Below are 22,611 nucleotides of genomic sequence, written 5' to 3' on the forward strand. Positions count from 1 at the left end.
TTCTCTCTAATTCTGGGTACGTGACATTGCGCGGTGCAAGGAGGAGGGGATTTAGAGAAGGCTTCACATATAAACATCAGTGATTAATCTTTCTCCACGAGGACGTGCTTTCAGCTTTATCAAACATATTCAGAAGCAATTCATTATTTCATAGTGCCAGCTGAGGACTGTGAAGGGGAAGAGATTTGTGGCAAAACCTGTCAAATAAAGTTCAAAAGTCGGGAAACAAAAAACCTTGTTTTCACATTTAATTCTCAATCTTAGGACTCAAAACAGCCAAAGCTTTTTTGCATGTGGTGGTTGACTTCCTCTGCTGGTTCAACATAACGAAGGAAATGTGGCTAAATGGCCCAAAAATGGCCCAAAAACATCTCAGCAACTGATACTTCATTACAATGCCCCAGTTTCTGGGACCATTGTGTGTCGTAAACAATGTTCCTATTGATTTGCACTCAGACCCCAAAAGAAATGTCTATCACTTCCCACAGTGGGAGTTTCACAGGCAGATATATGAAAACCAGGGCAAGTAAAACTAACTTAAAGTAGGGCAGATCTGAGTGTTTTTCCATTTGTGTACATGCTGCGTGTGTGTTTACATGTGTCACATGTGTATGGTAACAGTGATGGTACATGAGATGATGAGCAAGCAGCAGGAGGGGGAGGCACAGCGGGAGACTCGGCTCTGAGAGAAGCAATAGTTGTGCCGATTGTCAGCTTCAGAATTATTTATTGTGATCATCATTACTTTCCTAACACATCCTGCTGTTTGCAAGATGTTGCGTCAGTTGCTGAGGCCACAAAGTCAACTTAAACATTATGTGCCACATTTGCCACATTTCAATTGATTTGGTCTTTTTGGTGTGATGTAAGCAGGTTAAAATCTTTAAATCTCAGGGAACATACATCTGAAACAGTAGCCTCTGACCACAGTATATACTGAAGCAGAGATCTACATGCTGCCGCTGGGATCCATATTCCATCCAACAATTACACTGATGATGCAGCCATGTATGTCCATTGAAGGGGAACTCTGTTAGCTCTCCTATAGCCGCAAGTAGCCACATAACAGCACCTATGAGCTAACAGAGCTACAGTACACGTTCGTTCATTCATTCGTCTTAAAGTATTGGTGAAATAAAGACAGATAATGCCTTGTTTAGAGGCTGCATCATCTCTGCCCCGTTCACTCCGTTATATGGATCGCAAGTTATCTAAATATCTTCCGAAGGACGCCAACTTTCGCCAAACTGTTCTCGGTGAGTGGATAAATGTATTTCGTGCCAGAAATAAGGTCTAGGTTTAAAAATACCGGAGTTCCCCTTTAAGGTGGAGTGACCCTAATAATGTTAAAGACAATAATGTACAGCATGGGTGAATCTCCAAACAGTTCACTGTTTTGATCCAGCTGCCATAATTTAGATTAGCACATTCTCCAAGCTCACGAGCAATCAGATCAGCTCATCTAGAATCTCAGCTCATCATTACCAACAAATAAAAGCTGCAGCAGAGGATCACCATGGGATCATTTGGCTGTTAGGCCTGCTGGATGTTGTGTCTTCACTTCACATCAGTCCTAATACTTGCATTAATAACTTCAATCATGCAATTAAAATAATCTCATTATATGTTTGGTGTTTTCATTATACTTTCAATGACTGCTGCTCTGTAAAGGCAGACGGTCGGACAAAATCTACAAAAGAAAAAGGAAACAGAAATGAAAAAACACTTAATCATTATTAATCATTATCAAGCTATTATTCATTAAAAAACAATTCATCAGAAGATCATGTGTTGGCCGGAGATGCTGATCCTTTAATAATAAAAAGCGTCTTAATTCCCTCTTGAATAAACTAAAGATCTAAACTAATTCTCTCACAACACGTTAGTGTTTAGGTTGTTTTGTATTGAGACTGCAGTGGCACGAACTCTCAGATGATGACAGTTTTCTTGCTGTTCTTCAGCAACAAACCACCATGTTCAAGTTGTTCAACCAACTCAAGGTCCAACTGAGTTTGACGTTGCTGACGTTGGCATCAGGCTCCATGTTGTATTCCAGTCCACACATAGGCATTACAGAGTCAGACAAAATCCTCCCTGTGGCAACTTCTAGGAACGCGGATGGATGGACTGTGCTTCGAGCTCGTGTTGCTCTATCAAACATGGAGAATGTGGATTTAATTGAATACCAGAAAATTCTGAAGAAAATCAGAGGGGCCTCAACAAAACACAATGATCCAAAAAAGAAAACACCTCAAAGTGACTCCTCAAGTGGTTTGGATGTCCTCTCTGTGCCTGCATGGGCTTATTCTGGACGCCTTTCTTTCCTCCGATGATCACTCTTCATTAACTAATCATTAATAATCATTAACAAATATTTAACTCTAGGAAAAAACATGCTCAAGAAAATTTCACCATAACGGCACCCTGTGATCACATAACCCCAAATCACCACAATAAGGAGTCATGGGGGGGCAGGAAGATGGAAGAAGAAGATGAATCTGATGGAAATGCCTTCTCCATTCCACTATTGTTGCAAGAGATACCGTGTTTGAGGTACCCTCATATCTGAAAGCTTTCAGAGCACACAGTAGCTCCTCTGAGAGCCCATTCCATTTGCTGTTGATGAATGAGGAGTGCTTTTTGAACAAATTGCCACCGTGCAAATGGATTTGTCGCTTCAACGTTGTAAAGTTCATGCAACTTCTCTGAGAGGTTGCAGTCTCAGTTCAAGCTTTCTAAAATCATCTGCCACCTAACCAAGAGACTGGGCTTGCAAAAGGGAGCAAACACGCTCAGATAAATGCACTTTTTATGGAGAATTCAAACCAGTTGATGGCAAGAAAATGAGGAAAAAATTAGAAGAAATGAAGCTAGTGAGGATCAGCTGATTTTAAAGTACAACCAACTTGAGATAATGACAGAGAAACACAAAATTAATCTCAATTCCGTCCCTAATGTAAACCAGAGCCACGCTGTTGCAAGTCAATACACAAGAAATGTTTCCTAATGAAATAGCTTTGGCTGTCAGTAGTTTATAAATCATCCTCAACATGAGTAATGAGTGAACAAAACGGCATCTCTCTCTGAATATAAATTCCATGACCATCTGTGAGAATTATTGACTTCTTTGACTCATTTCACCCGTTTACTCTATATCAAACTAGGTGGCATAAAGGTGGATATCAACGAGCCTACAAGCCTAAAGGGAACAAAAACAAACACTTTTTGTACTTGATGGCAGATATTTGGGTGTATATCTCCTATAGAACTAGATAAATTACTACCAACTCGGAAAACCTTGAAAGTTAGTTCTGAGCCACTCAGGGTTTTAAAACATCTAATTGACTGAGCTGTTCATATTTTCAGTGGATTTCTAAGTTCCAGTTTAGAGCAGAATTATCCCACCCTCATCTTCATGAGCTTTGATGAGATTGTGCCAGAAAGCGGCACGAACTGTCAGCGGTTTAACTGTAGACGAGGAAAGTCTAAGGGCTGGATATCAAACTCGCCAAGCACAAGCTTGACAAGTATTTCGGTGTGTGGGATGTGTCCTTTGTATTATTGTTCAACTACAGTGACTAATTTCCATTTCAGAGGCCAAGGTAATTTTCTGATTCCATTACTCCTTTGTCACATTCACAGCCTCATGCACCCAAAGGCATTAAAGCTGTTCTCTGACAGAATTTCCAACATGGTTAATAAGAAAGCAATAATCATAATAAGTAAGAAGGGTTTTCTTCTCCTGAAGCTTCATTCCAGCACCAACCTAAAAATGATGCTCTGTGCTCTAACTGAGGTTTCCTCTCTCCGTGGAACACTATCCCAGAAAGACCGGGGCTGATCTATGATAGTTTCAACAGGACTCTAACAGCGGTGTGCTTCCTGGCTTTCAACCATGGAGTCCTACTTGGTTCAGGGCACAACATACGGTTTGCTTGAGATCACCAGTCCAGACCGCTTCAGGTCAGCTAAAGGCCAAGAATATACTTTGACCTCATGTTCATGTAAGAAATCAGCTTTGCAACAACTTGCAGCAACTTCCACTTACTGCATTCCTTGGGCTTCCGTAGACCCTCGTTTCCATGATTAATTCCCACAGAGATAAAACTGTACCAGATTTGTGTCACTAACATCCATGATGAATCGTTTTTAAACTCCAAAACCCCCTGACCCCATTGGAGGAGGTAGGAAAGTGCAAGGAGGAGTGTGACATGTGGCCAGGGTGAAACCACCGCACTGCGTTGGGGTTGTGCTCAAAAGAGACAGGACTGTAAACCAGTCGCCACTTCCCTTTGTTGCTTTTTAACTTTTTTAGCTTGACACCATTTGTGTCCAGCATCCATTTCATGTCTGCATAGTTCATTCACTGCATGAATTTGTTTGTTTTCTGTCATTATTACTCTTGTTCAATAAGTCTGGATCATTATCACAAATTTGCATTATTTTCTGAACATACTGTCAACTCTGCAATGACTGTATAATCAGGCCAAATGAGCTGTGCGGTATTATAATGTCTCTAATGCACGTCTCACTCTGGGCCTGAGATTCTTATTTTCAGCACCAACCACCTCCTGTGTTAGAATAATGCAGAAATAAATGTGAATATATATGAATAGCTGTGCTTTCTTCGAGTGATTGGTGTGGATCTCATTAGTCTAATTTCTATATATTGCGAAGAATTCAAGGTTTAAGGACACTTAAAATGAACTGAATTGCATTGAAGTATTTGTTTTTACAGTGTAATTGAACCTGTACTCGACTCAAATTTTTGGCTTCTCTACCAATCGCTGTGCATACTCTGGAATGACAAAGTGTCTGAATAAGCTGGAGGGGTATCAACCTTTATCCCCAAAGCAGAGTCAAACATATAGCAAAGCCCTGGGCATTCGCATTCTGAGAAGTCAAGAAAGTTGTGTGTGAAGGTGACGTCTTTCAGAAATGTATTTTGGTCTTTGTTTCATCAGAACAGGTATTTTCTAAGATAAAAATATCATACTACAGATCTTTTGTAATGATAGTAACTTCAGTTAGGGGAGATCATGAAATTGAGCGTCTGTCATCGTAAACTGTCAGCAGAGAAAAATGGCTGACCTGAATAAAGGAAAAAATGACAACTCCTCGCACTTTTTCGATATTCATTAGTCTAAGTGCGGAAGACACTTTCCTCTAGTCCTTAAAATCTTTGCTCTACGTGCTGCATATTGCTTAGATAAACTGATAGTAAGTTGCGCAAACAGCAGCATCCACAGGCCAAAAGTAAGGGGACTTCAAACAATTTCTTCTTCGCGGATTGACAGATTTCAGCTGCATTCATCCACTTTTACTGATTGGCCAACTTTTGAAGCACTGCTTCCCATTCATGATGCCAGAATGTGCGTCCTTGCACGTTCATGTCAGGCTGACTGAAACATGTTTACACTGTTTTAGAGTTATGCTAGCTTCCTCCTCAAATTCATTCTATAAATGGCACAGATTATGGCAGCATAAGTCAGCAGATTGTTAACATTATCTGCATTCAGACCAGTCTCAGGACTCAAAATCTTAATTTGTCAGTGGTGGATGAAGTATTCAGAAGCTTTACTGAAGAAAAAGAAAAAGGTCCTACAGCATTATATCTATATCACAATTTGCACAATAATGTAAATGTGAGGCTTCTAATAATAATTTTTATTAGATGTCAGGCTATAAGTTATTGCCATTAATTTATTGAGACTATTTTCTCAGCTAATTGATTCAGAAAGTGAACAACTATAATCTGTGAGCTCAAAGAGACTCTGATTGGTCCAATGTAATGACGGAAATGACAAGTTCACAAGACCCTTTTCACTAAACATGACTTCTTTTGTCAAAGATGGTTCGTGATAAGCTGAAATAAAGCTGCTGTTCAGACCTGGTTCCAACATACGCCCTGGATGACCAGATCACAAGTGGACAGCACTAAATATGTGTGTTCACACCATGACACCATTCCAATCCGTCCCCACATGCGTCTGTACGCACATAAACGTGTTGCCCACGTCACACAGTCAGCTGAGCAACCATCAGGACATCAGCAGGTCTGGTGATGTTTCTGAAAAATCAAAAGTGCATTCAGTAACTGAACGCTGTCATTACTGACACATCAACACGCTTCAGATCCACCGAAGTCAAATCTACGACTGAATGTCTAATAGGAATTTCAACAAGCTCAGTTCTGCACCAGAGGCAATGTGAGAGAAATAATCTGCAATGTTGCAAAGCACATCAGCTCACCGCTGACACTCTGAAGCTTTAAACTGCTGAAATGTCCACGGTTCACCAGTGGACCGTCAGCTGTTTTCTACAGACTTTGCTGTGCACACAACTGCCCTGTATACGCACAAACGACATACCGCTGTGAAGCTAAAGTTTTTATGATTTGATTGATGCAAAGCATTTTATGGTAAGGTGACCAAAGCTGGTACAATCAAGGCTATTAAACATTTCACAGGTGACTCACCATGGAAACCTCCAGGTAATCCACTGATTTCTTCATAAAACTTCCAACAAGTTCCAACAATCCAATTCAGTAAAACCCTAAGTGCTCCCCAAAATAATTTCTTCAACATATATATATATTCCCAAAGACTGCTGCAGCATTATTTCCTGCATTTGAAGAATTTTCTCCTATAAGTCAGATTTGATTGCATACATTCTTGACACAGTGGTTTCAAAGTAGAGGCAGAGCTGTTAGCTTTTGTCTGACACCTCGCTTGAGCACTAGCCAGTAGTAAACATGCTTACTTTGATCTAAGTCTGTTGAAAGAAGACTTCCAGGACCCCCCAGACAGATCCAGAGCTTTGGAGCAGCGCTAACAGCTGCTTTGTTTACTGTCTCTGCAGAACATAAAGAACGAGCAGGAGACTTTCTTTAAATACTCTATCTTTCAAGTTTGGACACTGCTTTGGAACAAAATCTTTTTTCCAGAAACTTGCCAGTGAGAAGATATCCTGGTGGGTGGATCGGTGTCCTGGACCACCTCTGAATGTGGTGACGGAATCTTCCTGCGAAATGAATCCATCCTGTGCGTGTTCACGTGTGTACTTGGTGTTCTCTCACCCAGGACGCATGTTAGAAACAGCCTGAAAATCATTTCAGCTCTAGTTCTATAGGAGATTGAAAAGTGCACAACATTATCCATCCATCCATTTTCTATACCGACAGTCCGTTGATCGGGTAGTGGGTGGGCTGGAGCCTATCCCAGCAGGCACAAAATTATCTTGGACAAAATCTCATTTTTAAGTAACTGAAGTAATAAGTTTAATAAGTTTTCTTGGACAAATCGTGCAGTTGAAGGAAACAAAGTGAAGCACAGGTCCTTCAGTTATTTTAGTTCCATGCTGGACTTAATTGAATGAGGTTAATAACATTCTGATTCGAGAAATCAATTTTCTGGAGTAGCATAACCCCAGCCACCTTAAGCTTATTCAGGTTCACAATTTTATGCTCATTACTCTGCTTAAACCACCAGTCTCTACCAATGTAAATGAATACTTCCAATTTCACAGAAGAAGAAGCCTTACATTAGCTCTGCCTCTCGTAAAGTCCTCTTAAAATGTATCTCTCTCAAGCTGTGTGTGTGGGCTGAAGCCCATCCCAGCTGCTAACGGGTGAGAAGCAGGCACACTCTGGGTAGGTCACCAGTCCATCACAGGGCCAACGCAGAGACAAACCAGACAAACAACCATGCACCCTCACACTCGATAACAGTTTTCTGTAAAGAAAAGCTTCATGTATTTCTGAAAAGAGACTGAATCTGCTTGTGACTGTTGTTAATTAAGAGCCTATTTGTTGAAGCAAATTCACTGAAGGCCTGGGGAAAGAAAGATCCCCACCGAGATCATCTACCCTAAAGCCTTGAGGACAGCTTTTTTGTTCCACTGGTGTCTTTATGGAAGACTCATCCAGGCCTTCTGCTCCGTCTTTCCCATCAACTTCTAATTGTGTTTTCACTCTCAGTGGAGTGAATTCTGATTACTTGTGCAGTTTATTTCTGCCTGTACGAATCATTCAGTTTTGAAACATGTCACACACAAACAGAGAAGCTTAATGACCTCTTGCTGACTGCACGGCTCAGAAATGGTCTAAACCTAACCATGACTGGAGAAAGGACTACAGAGAGGTGACTGAAAGATTTTTTCCCCCAGATAGCATTGAAGTCATTCTGCCTTTGACTAGCAGAATCTACAGGAGGCCATGAAGCCAATCATGTCTTAATTTCCTTGAAAGCATCAAAGCAAACTGAAGCTGTCTGGTAGGGGAATTGTTGTAGTAAATAATTAGAAATCCAAATGTACTACTTGGGAAAAATAAAAGGGAGCTTTCAAAGGTTTGAATTTTGCACAGAAATTAAAGTCAGTGGGGAGCTTAGTAATGAAGTACAATGAGTGGCTCCAGTTCTCTGAACTCCTGTCCACCTCCCAGATCCGCCTAACTCCCAGCACCAAACAACCCCCCCCACACAGGAATATAAAAGGCAATTTAATTTTGGCTTCTTAGCAACAGAAAATTCTGCACAAAATCAGATTGATAAAGTGATAAAGCATGGAGAGAACTACAGAAAAGAAAAAAAAAATGACCGAACCAGACGTTACCATCTACAGACCGTATGAATTTGTACTGAGAGACTGCAGGCAGGAGGAGGCTGCTTGAGTGGCTTTAGTTTTGCAGGTAAAATGTTTTGATGCAGCCCTGAACTCAGTTCAGTTACAAAGCCTCCCGGCAGGGCACAAGGCAGTGAAACACACTGTCTCCCGCCATTTATAAAGTGCAGAAGCCACCATATCAGTGTATTGCTGTCACTCATGCTTCAATTCTCTTGTGCTCAGTATTATATGGATGCATCACTTGCAGCAATCAAGATACAAAAAGACACTGACCTTTTTCTATCCATGGGAGGCCTAGTGGGAAAAGAAAATGTCTCATGGATCCTTATTGTTTCTTGATGCAGTTATTAGAAATGCAGCGATGGTGAAGATAAGAAGAGAGGAGGATGAAAGCTTTGTTGTCATGGAAGACACACTGGCATGCTTTTTGGTTTGTAATATACATGCATGCTCTGATTTCAGCAGGGCTCCAAAATGAATCAGTGTGGCATTTCTCTCAGCAAACTGCAGCATTCACCATTTCTAGTATAATTCAAACTAATGGTGTATGTTTTTGATTATTGTCAATATCTCCGGTAAATCTCCATGGAATCAACACATAAATTCACGTGTAAAAGAAAAAAAAGCTGACGTACGTACTTCCGACCCTCTGCTCACTCTCATCTGCTTGAATGCCTTGTACAGCTGTTGCTGTGGTAACGTTTCATGTGGAGTTTTATCTATAGCATGTTTCTGATAAAGATGTAGGTGTTGGAGGACAATTATTTAATGACATTAATAGAAACAAAATGTTTAAACTCATTAATAACTGGTTACGCTGTGTACATCATTACTGTTGATGAGAAAGCATCGCTTATCGGTACATATAACTTCAACTAGAGTGCTAAACAGAGAACATGAACTTAGTTTAACACAAAGTTTAAGTTTGATTAATTAAGGTTAATCAACTATCTTAAAGGCAAAGTAAAAGTGTCAGCACCGTCAAAATAACTGTACATCATTTCAGAGATTTTTTCCTCAGGCATAACATAAAAAACACAACAGTATGAATTCCAGTGTTAATACTTTATTGACTGTATCTGCTATAACTTGGCTGTTTTGTGAGTAGGACTCGCTTTTAATGCTCGCATTGTGGGTTCCGAAGCTTAAAACTGACAGAAATACTGTACTTTATGTTTCGATATAGATCTGTTTTTAAGTGATTCTTTTTTGGTGTTCTATTGTGATTTTTTCAGGGAAACAACTCAGATTATGTAGAGTTCTGAAAAAAACTACATGTAGTCTTAGAAAAAGACACATTATGTTGCGATAATAACTGCCAGACACTCTGGGGTACCAAAGGAGCAGCATTGCTGTGGTTTTTCCAAACCACAGGGGAGGAGCAGACAGTTAATATGACACAAGTTACTGTATCAGTGCCGTCTGCAAATATCTCTTTCCACTTTCAGTCTTCCTTTCTGTTATAATGCTTTATCTTTCATGTCTCTCTTGATTTGCCCTCCTTTTTCGGGCACCTTTGTGGTACAGTTGGTGACACTATGGACAGCCTTCCAGTTAATCCTTTAGTGTTAGGTTCTCTTAGGTTTCCTATTCAATACTCCAGTAGAAAACTACAATTTCTACTTTTGTTACATTCTATGTGATGGCAAAATTTACTGTACTCTATGAACAACTTTAGCAGTCATCAGCTAACATGGCTAATGTCAGAGTGCTCGGTTCTCAAATGGTTCTAATCACATGACAAATTCTTTTCAGTGTGATGGACAATATTTCTCCTCATCATTGTCCTTTCCTGATTCCTTTATGCCGATCAGGCTAATATTCATTAGGCTGTTTGGTCTGTTATGTGTGTGTGCCACATACCTGCTGAGCTGCTCTAAATTGTACAAAACTTTGATCGAAAAACATCTCTAAATGTGATTATAAGACAGAGATTAAGACATTTTTTTAAAAGAATCTAGTTTCTCTGACATGTTTCTACACTTTCAGAAGCGTTACATTGGGTTGTTAGTTTTATTTTATCACCATCATTATTATAAATGATAATAATAATTTTAAATAAAATAATGATAAAGTAAAAAGAGTGTGCCTTTAGACTTTCAGGTCAGAATCCACATCAAAGTTACCAAATACTGTATGAAGGGGCATGGGGTGTCAGAAACACACCTTACAGAGGCAGACCGAGCTCTTTGACCTTTTAGCTCATTTTATTATTTGGTTCAGCATGCCACAATATATTGATTTTCTATTTTCTATAAGATTTGAAATGACTAAAATCTACTGTAGCGCTCCGCACCATTTGTTGATCTGCTCGATCCCTGCTAGCCCTGCTTAGGCGCTCTCTCACACAACACTTGACATTAAGACTTCTCCACAAAAATCCACCACCTCTAAAAGAATCTAAACTCTGTATTTGTGTATTTGAGCAACTGGGGCAAATATAGTTGTTTGGCAACATTTGAGATGCAGTGCAATATTTTCTTGGAAGGAGCTTGTTAAAAGTGCACCATGAATTTGACACCATTTCAGCTTTCAAAATCAAGCTCCATGTCAAAATCAATTCCAGAATCATTGCAGATAATGACATTTTGAAAGACAGGATGCTTTGTGATGGATAACCTCCTGTTACTGGATTGATTAACATCACAGGGCAGGTCAAAATGCTGCAGGCAAATGTACATTCTCTTTTGAATCATTCCGTGCATGTCCTTCAGAGCCTTACCCTGCATGCCTGTGGGGCCGAAGCCTTGGCGAGTGAGGAAGATTGCGTGGTCATGGTGTTCAGCATGATCAGGGTCACCTTTCTGCTGCACAAAAGCCCAGCGGCACACATTCTCCAGGCTCCGTGATGGGTTTCCTCTTTCAATGAGGCTGATGGACTGATAGACAAGAGACAGAAAAACATGTTTACCACTGAACCTTGCTTTCTGATAAATAACACATTGCTAATTTTCAGAGAGTGAACAGTATTCACTGTGTACCCTAACTAAACATGCACTCCCTAAGCTGGTAAAAGGTGGATGGAAAATAGAATTTCCTTCCCAGATTCCAATAGGAAGTATTCTTGGTGAACATACATCAACACAGTGCCAGTGGCTTTTACTGTGTATGCACCCAGTAGTTAACACAGCTGGCCACAACTTCAAAACAAACATTTGTTGAACACAACGATTAAGTTTTCACTAGAAAATATGATCACAAAGTATGATCTAGTAATTTGATTAAAATACTAGATTTCTTTATTTATCCCCGAAGAAGAATTATACTTTTTCCAGTAATAATAATGAATAACTGATGATTTAAATAGAAGTAATAAAAGAACAAGAATAAACAGTCATTATAATGAAACAGTCATTGTGTAGGGCTATTGCTGTGGGCAGAAATGACTTCTGTACTGGTCCTTATTGTGGCATAGGTGAGGAAGCCTCTGTCTGAGGACACTTCTTTGACCACTAAGTTAGGTAAATGGTGTGGAGTGTTGTCCATTATGTGCAACTTGTGCAACATTCTTCTTTCTTTATAGGGTAGTACCCAGCACAGAGCTAACCTTCAATATCCATTTGTTCAGTGGGTTCACTAAATTTAATTAGTTAGCCTTTGCCCTTTTATTACTAGTTATTTAGTTTGAAATAGTTTAAAAATACAAAAGAAAGATGTTTTTGTGAAAGAATAACACACAGACCAGACAAGTGCCATCCTGTCCATATGTATGAAAGGCAAGCAGATAATATGTGGAAGCAGCACCCAGATGCCATTTCTGACAGGATGCTTGCACAAAATTACACTTCATGTGAGGACAGCATAACTTGACAAGAAAGTCTGCAGACAAGGGAGAACCACATGTAAGTTTCAGATGGACATAATTGCTAGAGTGGCTCCTGTCTAGTGCCTGAACACGAATTGGTCACAAGCATGCATTTGTTTTATCTTAACTTGACCAACCGGCTGGTATTAAACGGTTGTATTAACAGCTCCTTGAAGTCTCAGTGGGCTTTCAAGTTGTCATTCCTGATGAAGAATCATCCAAAAGAATGAATGTTTTCAAGTAAAAATCTGATTCTATGACAGATCCATTTGCTCCAGCTAGAGTCAGGGGTCATGTGGGTCAGGAGGCAGATTTACTAAAATGTGCAACTGGCAGGTTGCAAAAAAGAATGCAGATGATCTACATACATCACGCTGATCTAAGAACATGAATATAAGTAACTCAAAGATTAAAGCAGAATACTAAGAGAAGTGCAAATTAGCACCAAACAAGCATCATCAGGAGTGGGTAGTTTACCAACGACACAGGCAAAGTTTATTTTGTATTCAAACATATTTTCAGTATTTTAGCTGGGTTGTTTGACTGTGAAATAAAGACTGTCTCCTTTAATAGACATTGATTAGTTTTAAATGAATCTCATAAGACTTTAGCATTCAACAGACTGACATTCAAACTTCTTATTGCGTTCCACACTTCAGAACCATGGACAGCGTATGAAAGTGAACTATTTATTATTTTAATAAAGTCCAACAAGTAGTAGAGATGAGGAAACCATTTTAAATGTACCTAAGAGCCAACTATAACCGTAGCCTTTACTTTACCCTTCAATGTTAAAAACTTCCATCACACAAAATGACAAAGTGATGAGCCTGAAATTTCTGCCTTGCTTTTTGGAGAGCCTGCCAACCATTTAGCATAAAGATAATACATATAAATGTGGAAGATGAAATCCCAACTACAAAACATGGAGGGCTGAAAACTGTTTCTGTGCGGCAGGACTTGTGAGGCTCCCTTTTCTCACATCTATCCTGTCTGGATCTATTTTAAAAGAAGTATTACTGTCAACATAATTGAAGGTTCCAGCCCCTCTTTGAATTTGCACCTTCCAAACAGAAGAAGGAAAAGGCATCGATAAAAGATTCTTTTTTTTTGACAATAACTAACGTCGCAAAAAAAGCTGTAAATTGCCTGCTGCAACCTTCAGTAAGTCACCCTGCATAATTCATTGATATGCTCTTCTCCTATAGTTTTGTAATCTTTGCAACAGCCAACCAAAGATCACTGTCCTCGTTTTTCAGGCGCAAAATGACCAATGTGGCTCTTTAATAGATCCTGACAGCAGTAATTTATTGGCAAACAGGTTTTACTGTTATTCATCATTCCTTGTCCAACACCTCTGCTCCACTATTAACGATTCTGAATGCTCCAACAACAAAAAGCAACACTATTAGCCTTTAGTTTTCAGGCTCCTCTCCTGTGAACCAGCTCCGAGTTTGGGACCAGGACACAGGAACCCTCTCTGCTTTAATTTACTGATCCTTGTGTGCGTTACTTGTTTTAATGTGCTCTCTTTCTGAACACTTTTAACCCAATTTGCATTTATGTTAACGTTTTAGTGTTATTTTCAAATTGCTATGATGTTGTTGCCTTTTGAAAACTGGTAAAAACACCCAACATCACGAGCTAACATCTGGCTTTTGTGAGCAATGACAAAGTTTCTCATCAGCTTTCAGACCTGCATCAAATGACTCGGCCCTGCTCAGCTCCGAAAGTGATAGGTACCATTTGTGGGCAAAAGGAGAAGAGGCTGAATTTCACAGTCTGCAACACAGCTGGCAGCTCCCTCGTGGAGCTGTGTGGGGTTGACATCCATGGTCCAATTAAAAATAATAAACTAGCCTAATTATCGCAGAGAATCGCCATTATCAGAGTCTGTGGTCCAACACAGCCAACAGGATATGGTGTAATGCCATCCCATCACGCTGTCATATAGGCTTGCACCCTGGGAGGTAGGTAGTGACCAGTTGTAGTCCTCTGAGGGAAAACAAGCTAGCAACGAGAAAGGTTTCATTCAAATGACAGGAAAAAGGAAAGTTTAAACGAGTTACTTAAAAACAGCAACTTTATCTTTTGTATTGTACTGCTTTAGATGTACAACATTACTAAAGATGAGAAGAGTTGAATTATCCAGACTGACCCGTTTGGACTGTGCTTCAGTGTTCATATTAACCCTCTGAGGTCTATGATCACGCTGGCGTGATCAGATCGCGTGATGTCATTAATGGGCTCAGACCACAGAGGGTTAACATCTTTCACAAGACGAACAGAAGTGTTAACTGAAAAAATGTGAGCATTTCAAACTGTTCAAAATGAATTCAAGGGAAAACAACCAGAAATGGACTGTGAACTCACCTTGGCATAACCCAGCATGATCATCCTCACCAGCACCACGTTGATGTGCACTCCCAGAGACTCGTCGTGGTAGATCTCATTCACCTGAGGAGCAGAGGAAAGACGTTAGAATTCTGAGGACTTTCAATTCACAAAGGGTTCAGGAGGATATGCATCACAGACATGTTCCATCTCCTTTCCTGTTAAAGCTGAGCTTCAATCTTCTTTCCACTCACCAGAGGAAGGGAGTGAGAGAACCAAACCACCACTCAGAAATCACCCCACAGATCACTGTAATCACAGACCTCTGCAACCACTATTTTGAGGCACACAGAGCAATAAATGCAGTGAAGGACAGTATCCTCACCATCAGGGTTTGTTCTTTGAAAAACATGGTTACTATACAACAGTAAAAGAGGTGTTGCTGCCTGCTGTCTGCATATAGGCAAACACTGCTCTCAAACAGCTGTGCACTGAAAATGATTCCAAACCTCAATTAGTTTAAAAATAGACAACTATTTGCATTTGGGAGCATCAGTGCAGCACTGTTCCTAACAGATATATGTGTTATCTTCTGGGAGCTCTTCACATATTGTGGATACTGTAATCATCAGCAACTCTTCGGTTTAGGCTTTGTATTTCTATCTTATATAAAAATGTATCATAACAAAAAACGGTCTGTGATTGAAGCAAGTGAAGGTGTCCAGGAGCTGCCTGACAAAAATCTTCCTCAATCAAAGTGTAAAATAGGGCTACGTAAAGCCCACAAGATCCAGCATAATTCTAATAGTCAACACGATAATCTTCCACTGGCCTGTTATCTGTCTTTATTCAGTCCTCCTGAATCTGTAGGCTGTACATGGTATATCAAACACACTGAGGGATTTCCACTCCATGCATGCTTATTTATCTTCTTCAGGATGCAGCAGGTGAGCCTGCCACTGAATTCTGATATGATTTCCATATAAAACAATAAACCATTTTAATTAAAACTGCAGCACATTACCTGTCCATTCATCTATCCTCAATACCTTTAGTGGGTCTCAAGGAACAGGAGCCTATGATATCCCAGGTGCCATAAGGTGGTAGGCGGGATTCACCTTGGACAGCTCGTCCATTCATTCTGACAGAAACCCTGCTCAGATAAATGTTGGCTTTCTAGGTAATTCTAAGCTGCCGCAGATATGAGCACCAGTGTGTGTTGAATACAGAGTGCAATTAACTATTAAGAAAATCCTCTATTCATTTCTGCAAATAGTTTTCTAATTTAAAACCTGTGTGTTTGGCACTATCCTCCAAAACAATGAGTGACTTGTTCCAAACGCGGCCAGTTTATTAAGGAATGACAGAAGCTGAAGCTCGGACTGCAGAAGATAAGAAGAATGTTAATGCGTTACCAGATCCTCTACATGTACATCTCTTTGTGTAGATTGTAAATCATATATTATGCAAATGAGAATGGTTAATCCCCCCACATGCAAAGCAATGTAATAAAGCATCCAGTTTCAAGCCCTGAACCAGAATTTATTCAAAAAAGCAGTAGATTTCTTTCGTTTACACTATAATTACACTATTATCATTTGCATGATCAGAAATCACACATTATATTGACAGCTGACCTTTAAAAGGCTCACAGAATTGTAAGGTGTGTGTTAGCTCATTACACACATCACTGTTGTGTCAGTAACTGACTGACTGAACATTGAACACCGACCGAGTCAGTGAACAAATCAACATCTATTCCTGCTCTTTGACATTGTAAATGAGAAGGACTAATTAGCAACCGAAAACGTGTGGCCTGAAACAACACGTGGCCTCACGGTCTGAAGGTCTGATTTTCTCTGGGCCAATGATTTCTTTCTCAACTTGTCCATCTCATTGAGCAATATGTCAGCGTTCTCTACGCAGGAAAGAGGAGATGGGGTGAAAAAATGATTTCAACAGTGTACGATCACTTGTTTTGCTCAAGCAGACTGAATGACTTACAGCTTGCATCTTCCTGAATGTGACCGGTTCCACAAGCAGGAGAAAACAGATAAACTGCTCCAATCCTGAACTCTTACTTACTAACGGAGCAGCTCTGCTCAGCTGTCAACCTCTCCTTCAGGAGGAGCTGAAATTACACCACAACCCATCACAAATACCAATCAAAACTTTTGGTCTCGAGGCTGCAATTTCTTAGCAGCTCCCTTCACGCATTTACAGTAGGACTCAATTCCTCTTGCGCTACTTGTGTTCACTCTCATATATTATTCATCCAGCTCAAATTAATTAGCTCAGAGTAAAAATAGTGGCAACACATCTCTGGAGTTTACAGTAATAGCAGAAGGTTTAGACAGGTTTAAGTTTTCCAGAAGATGCTCGTGCTTAACTGAACTTAACTGTTAACTGACATCCACTGCCAGTGTTGGAGGCGTAAATGGCTTATGGTCACAGATGAATAAAAGATTCCCAGAGGTCACTGTTTTAGGAAATAGACGTGAGACCCCCCCCTTCGACCAAAAGAGACTACAAATGTATGTTTTTGGTGTTTGTTCTGAAGTCATTTTGTGTCTCTGAAGGATTATTTCACAGTCTCAGAATTTGTGCAGACTGAAAAAGTGACTATGAAAGAGTGCTGAAGACTTAGAGTTAGGATAATGGGCCATATTCATTTACATAAAGCATGCTCAACAACAGCAGTTATATGCATGAATACAGCCTGATCCAAAATTCTTTGCATCCTTTGTGGAAGACTGTTTGTTCACCTCCTGAACTGAATCATTTTTCCACAACATTCGGTTACATTTCACACAGCTGTGCTCCTCCAGCAGCTTGCGGTCGACTCTTTCCTGTGTCAACCCGACTGTACCCCTGTGAACAAAATCAAGCCCATTATGAAATGGTCTGGTGTGGAAGAACGTGTCAGGCTTGTACAGAGTCCTGACCTCATCCCAACAAACTGGACTGCTGACTGTGAGTAACATCAGTGTTGGACCACACTAATCCTCCCTGTAAACAGGCTCCAGAATCTGCTGGAAAGCCTCAAATTAGATCTATGGAGGCTGTTATTGCAGCAGAGTAATAACCATTCTTCATGTAATATCATTTTGAAAAATCCCATATGTGTGTCCAGATGTCTACGCCGTATATATGTGTTGACATATTTTTGGATTTGCATGTATGCACACAGACACACACAACCACCAAAGTTCTCTGCAGCTCAGTAATAACTCCCCCTCTTGTGATGGTTAAAATGACACTGAAGAAGTGCTGAGTCAACTCTGTAGTAGAGAAAATGTGATTGCTGGGTTGTGGTGTTGCAATGGAAATCATCGTGATATAAGAAACATGAGAACAAGTTCATGTTCAATGCAAAAGAAAGCCTTAAAAGACACTGCCACGCGTAATAAACAACCTACAAATGCTGAATGTGAAAGCCCTTATGAAGCAGTTTAGTTAGGTTGAGTAACTTTAAAGTGAACTGGTAACTCAGAGTACAGGCAAATGTAATCACTGCAGTACCTGAATTACACCAACAGAGGTCGATAAATCTAAAGCATTTACTATGTGCCAATGAGAAAATGAATTTGTAGAGTTTGAATATTTTTCCAGATTAAAGGTGCAAAAAATGCAGTTTATCATCCAGACAAAAAAAACCTTTCAGTGCTTGTGAAAACCTGGTTTGTGGTTGATGCTGTTTGGAGGTGTCTCTGGAGGTGATAATGGATCAGTTTGGACAACTTTTCTTTGGAGCTTTTTGTGGCGGCCGAGGCAATGAGTAATGACTTTCATCTGACACTTTCATGAAAGAAGTGAGGCAAATGTGATGCATCTATGACAGAGAGGGGAACCGATGGATGCCGAAAATGAATCTCTGTGGGTTTTTATGAGCACCACAAAGACTGAGAGAGATCAGCTTTCTCCATCTTTGTTCAAAACTGCTGCAGGGATGACGATCCAGAGACGGTGCAAGAGCTTTAAGTCCTCTTAGTTCTGACAGCCAGACACACTTCTAGTATATATTGTAGATCATTTGTATTTTATACTGCTGTTTTCACAGATTTTATGAGCAAAAGTGAATAAACATGCATTTCAACTAAGCAGAAGAGTAGAACTGAACGTGCCAGGCAGTCATGCATGTTATCTAAGAGAAGAATGGAGACAGATAAACAGATGGGTAAAAACAGTTATAAAACCCATAGAAGACAGATCCCGCAGGAGCCATGCACATTGTTATTTTCACGTACACAAATTATCCCAAAAAAATGCAACACTGCGCGACTCTGAAAGCTTGCACTCACTAATGGAGTGTCAATAAGACAAAGGATGTGAAAATAAAAGTGATTTGCATCTCATTTACTGAAGCAGGTTGAAAATGTTGAAAATGAAGCTGTTGTTGCAAAAATTGTTGGCTTTCATGTCGACAGTGAAGACAAACACACACACAAAGAGGCGCAAAGTGCATGCTAATATACGAGCTTATTAAATGCTCCAATCGGTTACAATTCTCTAGGGGATGATTTGTATAAAGAAGAGGAGCCCCTCTCAAGAATAACAGCAGATCAAAGAGAAAGGGCAAAAACAGAAGAGAAGAAGACAAGAGCGGAGAAAGGAAATGAAGAGATGAGGAAGATGGAGAAGCGGTGATGACAATACATGAGGAGAGCTGGAGATGTGAAAAGAGGGTTGATGAAAGAAAAGAACGGGCAGAGATGATGAGGGGAGACAAACAGGACAAAACAAGAGGAGATGAAAAAGGAAAAAGAGAACAGGGAACAAGAAGGATGAAAGAGGAATGGAGAAAAAGGAAAAGATGAAAAGCAATGTGGAAAAGAAGAGGACCAAAGGGGGAAAAGTGGGAAAAGAAAAAGAGAATCAACGGGAGATAAAAAGGAAGGAGAGATAAAGTAAAGGTTGAGAGAAGAAGACAAGAAAAGAAGAGAAGAACTCTTTGGATGGAGATGCTGTAAATACACACAAACCTCAAATTTAGGTCAGAGGAAGACAACAGGGATAAGGGTCAAAGAGTCAAGATAGAAAAGGGTTGAGAGAACAGAAGAAGAAAAAAAGGATGCACCCGCCTCTGCGGTGTGAGGACCAGAGGGGCCGGGAGAAGTAGAAAAGAGGCAGTTAGAGACAGAGTTGCACCAAGGTCCAGATAAACAGGCAGGGCAGGCGGAAACTACCTGTAACTGCCAATCACAGTAATCAGTGTTCAGAGGGCAGAGGGTGAGCTGCCGGCTGACAAAGCCAGCAGGGACTTCTGCTGGAAAACACCATCTGCACGTCTACATTATCATTCAGTACAATCCTGTTCAACACTACAGCACAGAAGCTTCTGATTGGAAAACACAAACTGCTGGTCAACCATTAGATATGCTTCTTTGACCATTTTAGTCATAGTGTTTCTATCCTAGTTCTTGTGCCCAACAACATTCTATCAATGGTATACAATCATCTGCAACCCAACCCATGCACTGAGGGAGGTTAACATCTCCTGCTGACCTGTTGCTGAGGAACAGCAGTGGCTCGACAACAGTGGGGTCAAAGTGTTCGGCCTGATCTTCCATCTAAATGAAAATGAATGCTTTAGTGTGCACCCAGGAAACTGAGGTACATATGGCCAATTTCATTCAGCGTTCCCAAGGCTTTTCTGTAGCAAACTCTGTATTTATCATCTGCCTCCTGGGAAAAATGATAGCCTGAATTGATCGTCCAGCACCCACAGAGAGTATCATGAGGAGATGTCCCTGCTGAGGAGCAACTCCATTCAAAACAAATGTTCAAAGAGGGATACAAATTTCCCTGCTAGGAATTTGACCGCATGCTCCTCTGTGTTTGAACGGATGCAATTTAGACTATTCTTAATGTTGATGATTCATATATAGATCATGACCAGTTACAAGAACTGACTGCTGGAGTAGATTGGAGGGACTTATAAACTTCTATTCGAGGAAAATGGAACTAAGTGCTTACTGAACCTAATTTAACTCTACTCACGTTTTTAACTAACTATTCAAAAAGCTGTAGCTAATTCAAAAGTGACAACAAGGGGAGATCAGAGCTAAAGGTAAAGAGAATAAAAACGTGTTGGTGGATATCATGAGTACTGATCAAAACAAGCTCCTACACAGCAAGTCACAGAACATACACAACGAGTTTTGTAAGACCAGGTGTGAAACTATAGCAGAGGTAAACTCAGCAGAATGCAAAGATCAACGAAATAAAACAGAAAGTAAGGACACTGATACACAAGATGAGGATAATACCTGACAAAGATTACATATAAATTATGCTAATTGAAAATATGCTAACCGTATTTAAACCGTAATCGTATTCCATTTAACTACTGACCACATGGGATGTCCAAATTTTAGCTTAGGACCATTTTTCATATTTTCTTAATTCTAATTGTAAACAAAAACCAAAAAGAACAAAAGAAAACAAAAAAAAACAGGGAAGAAACATCCCAAACTTCTTTAAGCCCCTCAAAAAGAGGCATTGGGATCTTCACACGGGTTTAACTGTATGTATCATATCAGCTCAAACAAATAACTTTGCATTAGTCTCAAATTACCGTATTTTTTGGGCTATAAAGTGAACCGGGTTATAAGCCGCAACATCAATGATTGACTGCTAACGGATCTATTTTCATACATAAAGCGCACCGGATGCTAAGGCGCATTAAATGAAACAAAACTCAGATAAGTCAAACTTTAGTCAACTCACTTGTTGTACTGATAGCGTTGAGCTTGAAATCTGCTTCGTAAGCATGTTTCTTAACAGGAGCCATTTTTGGGGCAGCGGGTATAGAAAATGAATGAATGAATGCACACACCTTAATGTTGAAGCATAGATCGTATTACTTTGCGGGGCTCGTGACTACGGTGGCCGTAATGCTCAATCCATCAAGCAGTGCAGTGTACCACATAAAGTTCTACCACGGTTCTAGTTCAGAAAGCACAACCAGAATGAATTCATATATTAGGTGCACTGCATTTTACGGCGCACTGTCGATTTTTGAGAAAATTAAAGGATTTTAAGTGCGCCTTATGGTCTGAAAAATAGGGTAAGTCAAAATGTTCACATCTTGGGAATTTTATTATTATTTGATACCTTGTGACAAAATTCAGTCAGCTCCAGATGAACCAAATGCTGCAAACCGTTCAACTGAGCTCTCATCCGTCTCTGCTCAATGCCAAATTCTTTCTTTCTGTGCATGACTGACAGTTTGCAAAAAGACCGGGTGGCACCACCTGAACTCTTTATAAAGGTTGGTGCTGTGTTGCAAGCAAATATTCCACCACATGCCCAAGAACTGCAGAGGTGTGACCAAAAAAACCCAGAACATTTATTCTGAAAGCCATTACAGGGAAATCAACAGGGGCTAATCATTTGAGATTCTGTGAGTGAAATGAGCAGAAAAACAAGAGTTTTAATTTCAATTACGGTTCAAGAGATATTTAGAGAGGTGACACTGACGTGTGTCCTGTTAGCTGGCACATGATGCTGCTCAGGGAATCTCAGTATCTGATGTGAGTGATGCACAGAGTGACTCACAGCCAGGCAACTCAGGGACCTCTTAAGAGCAATAAACTTACAAACCAATCAGATTTGCATTTGGCTTGTAAGAGATCAACTGCATAAACTGCTTTAAATCGTTCTGTATTCTAGTAATCATTTCTTTTTCAAGACGTTGAAAGCCAGCATAATCAGAGGAAATTTACAGTCTTAACTAGGACGAATGTACAATAATCAGTTTCACTAAAACATAAGTCTAAACATCTGATTAGGTTTTTATTGTTTTTATTGTTATTATTAAAGAAGAAAAAAAAAAGATGCCCAGT

The 22,611-nt window shown here is 40.0% G+C and overlaps 1 protein-coding gene across 1 annotated transcript in view; it reads right to left on the reverse strand.

The window, feature by feature from the left end:
• The window catches only part of adamts3 (ADAM metallopeptidase with thrombospondin type 1 motif, 3), a 143,966-nt gene that overhangs the window by 64,337 nt on the left and 57,018 nt on the right, over positions 1–22,611 (reverse strand). Inside the window, exons 6-7 of the mRNA XM_072387340.1 lie at positions 14,804–14,887; positions 11,348–11,504 (exon numbers count right to left, since the gene is read on the reverse strand). Coding sequence (XP_072243441.1) covers positions 11,348–11,504; positions 14,804–14,887 — 241 coding nt within the window. The remainder of the gene's footprint in view (positions 1–11,347; positions 11,505–14,803; positions 14,888–22,611) is intronic.

This window comes from Leuresthes tenuis, unplaced genomic scaffold (genome assembly GCF_036924035.1).
Source record: "Leuresthes tenuis unplaced genomic scaffold, fLeuTen1.0.hap1 SCAF_6, whole genome shotgun sequence".
Lineage (NCBI taxonomy): Eukaryota > Metazoa > Chordata > Actinopteri > Atheriniformes > Atherinopsidae > Leuresthes > Leuresthes tenuis.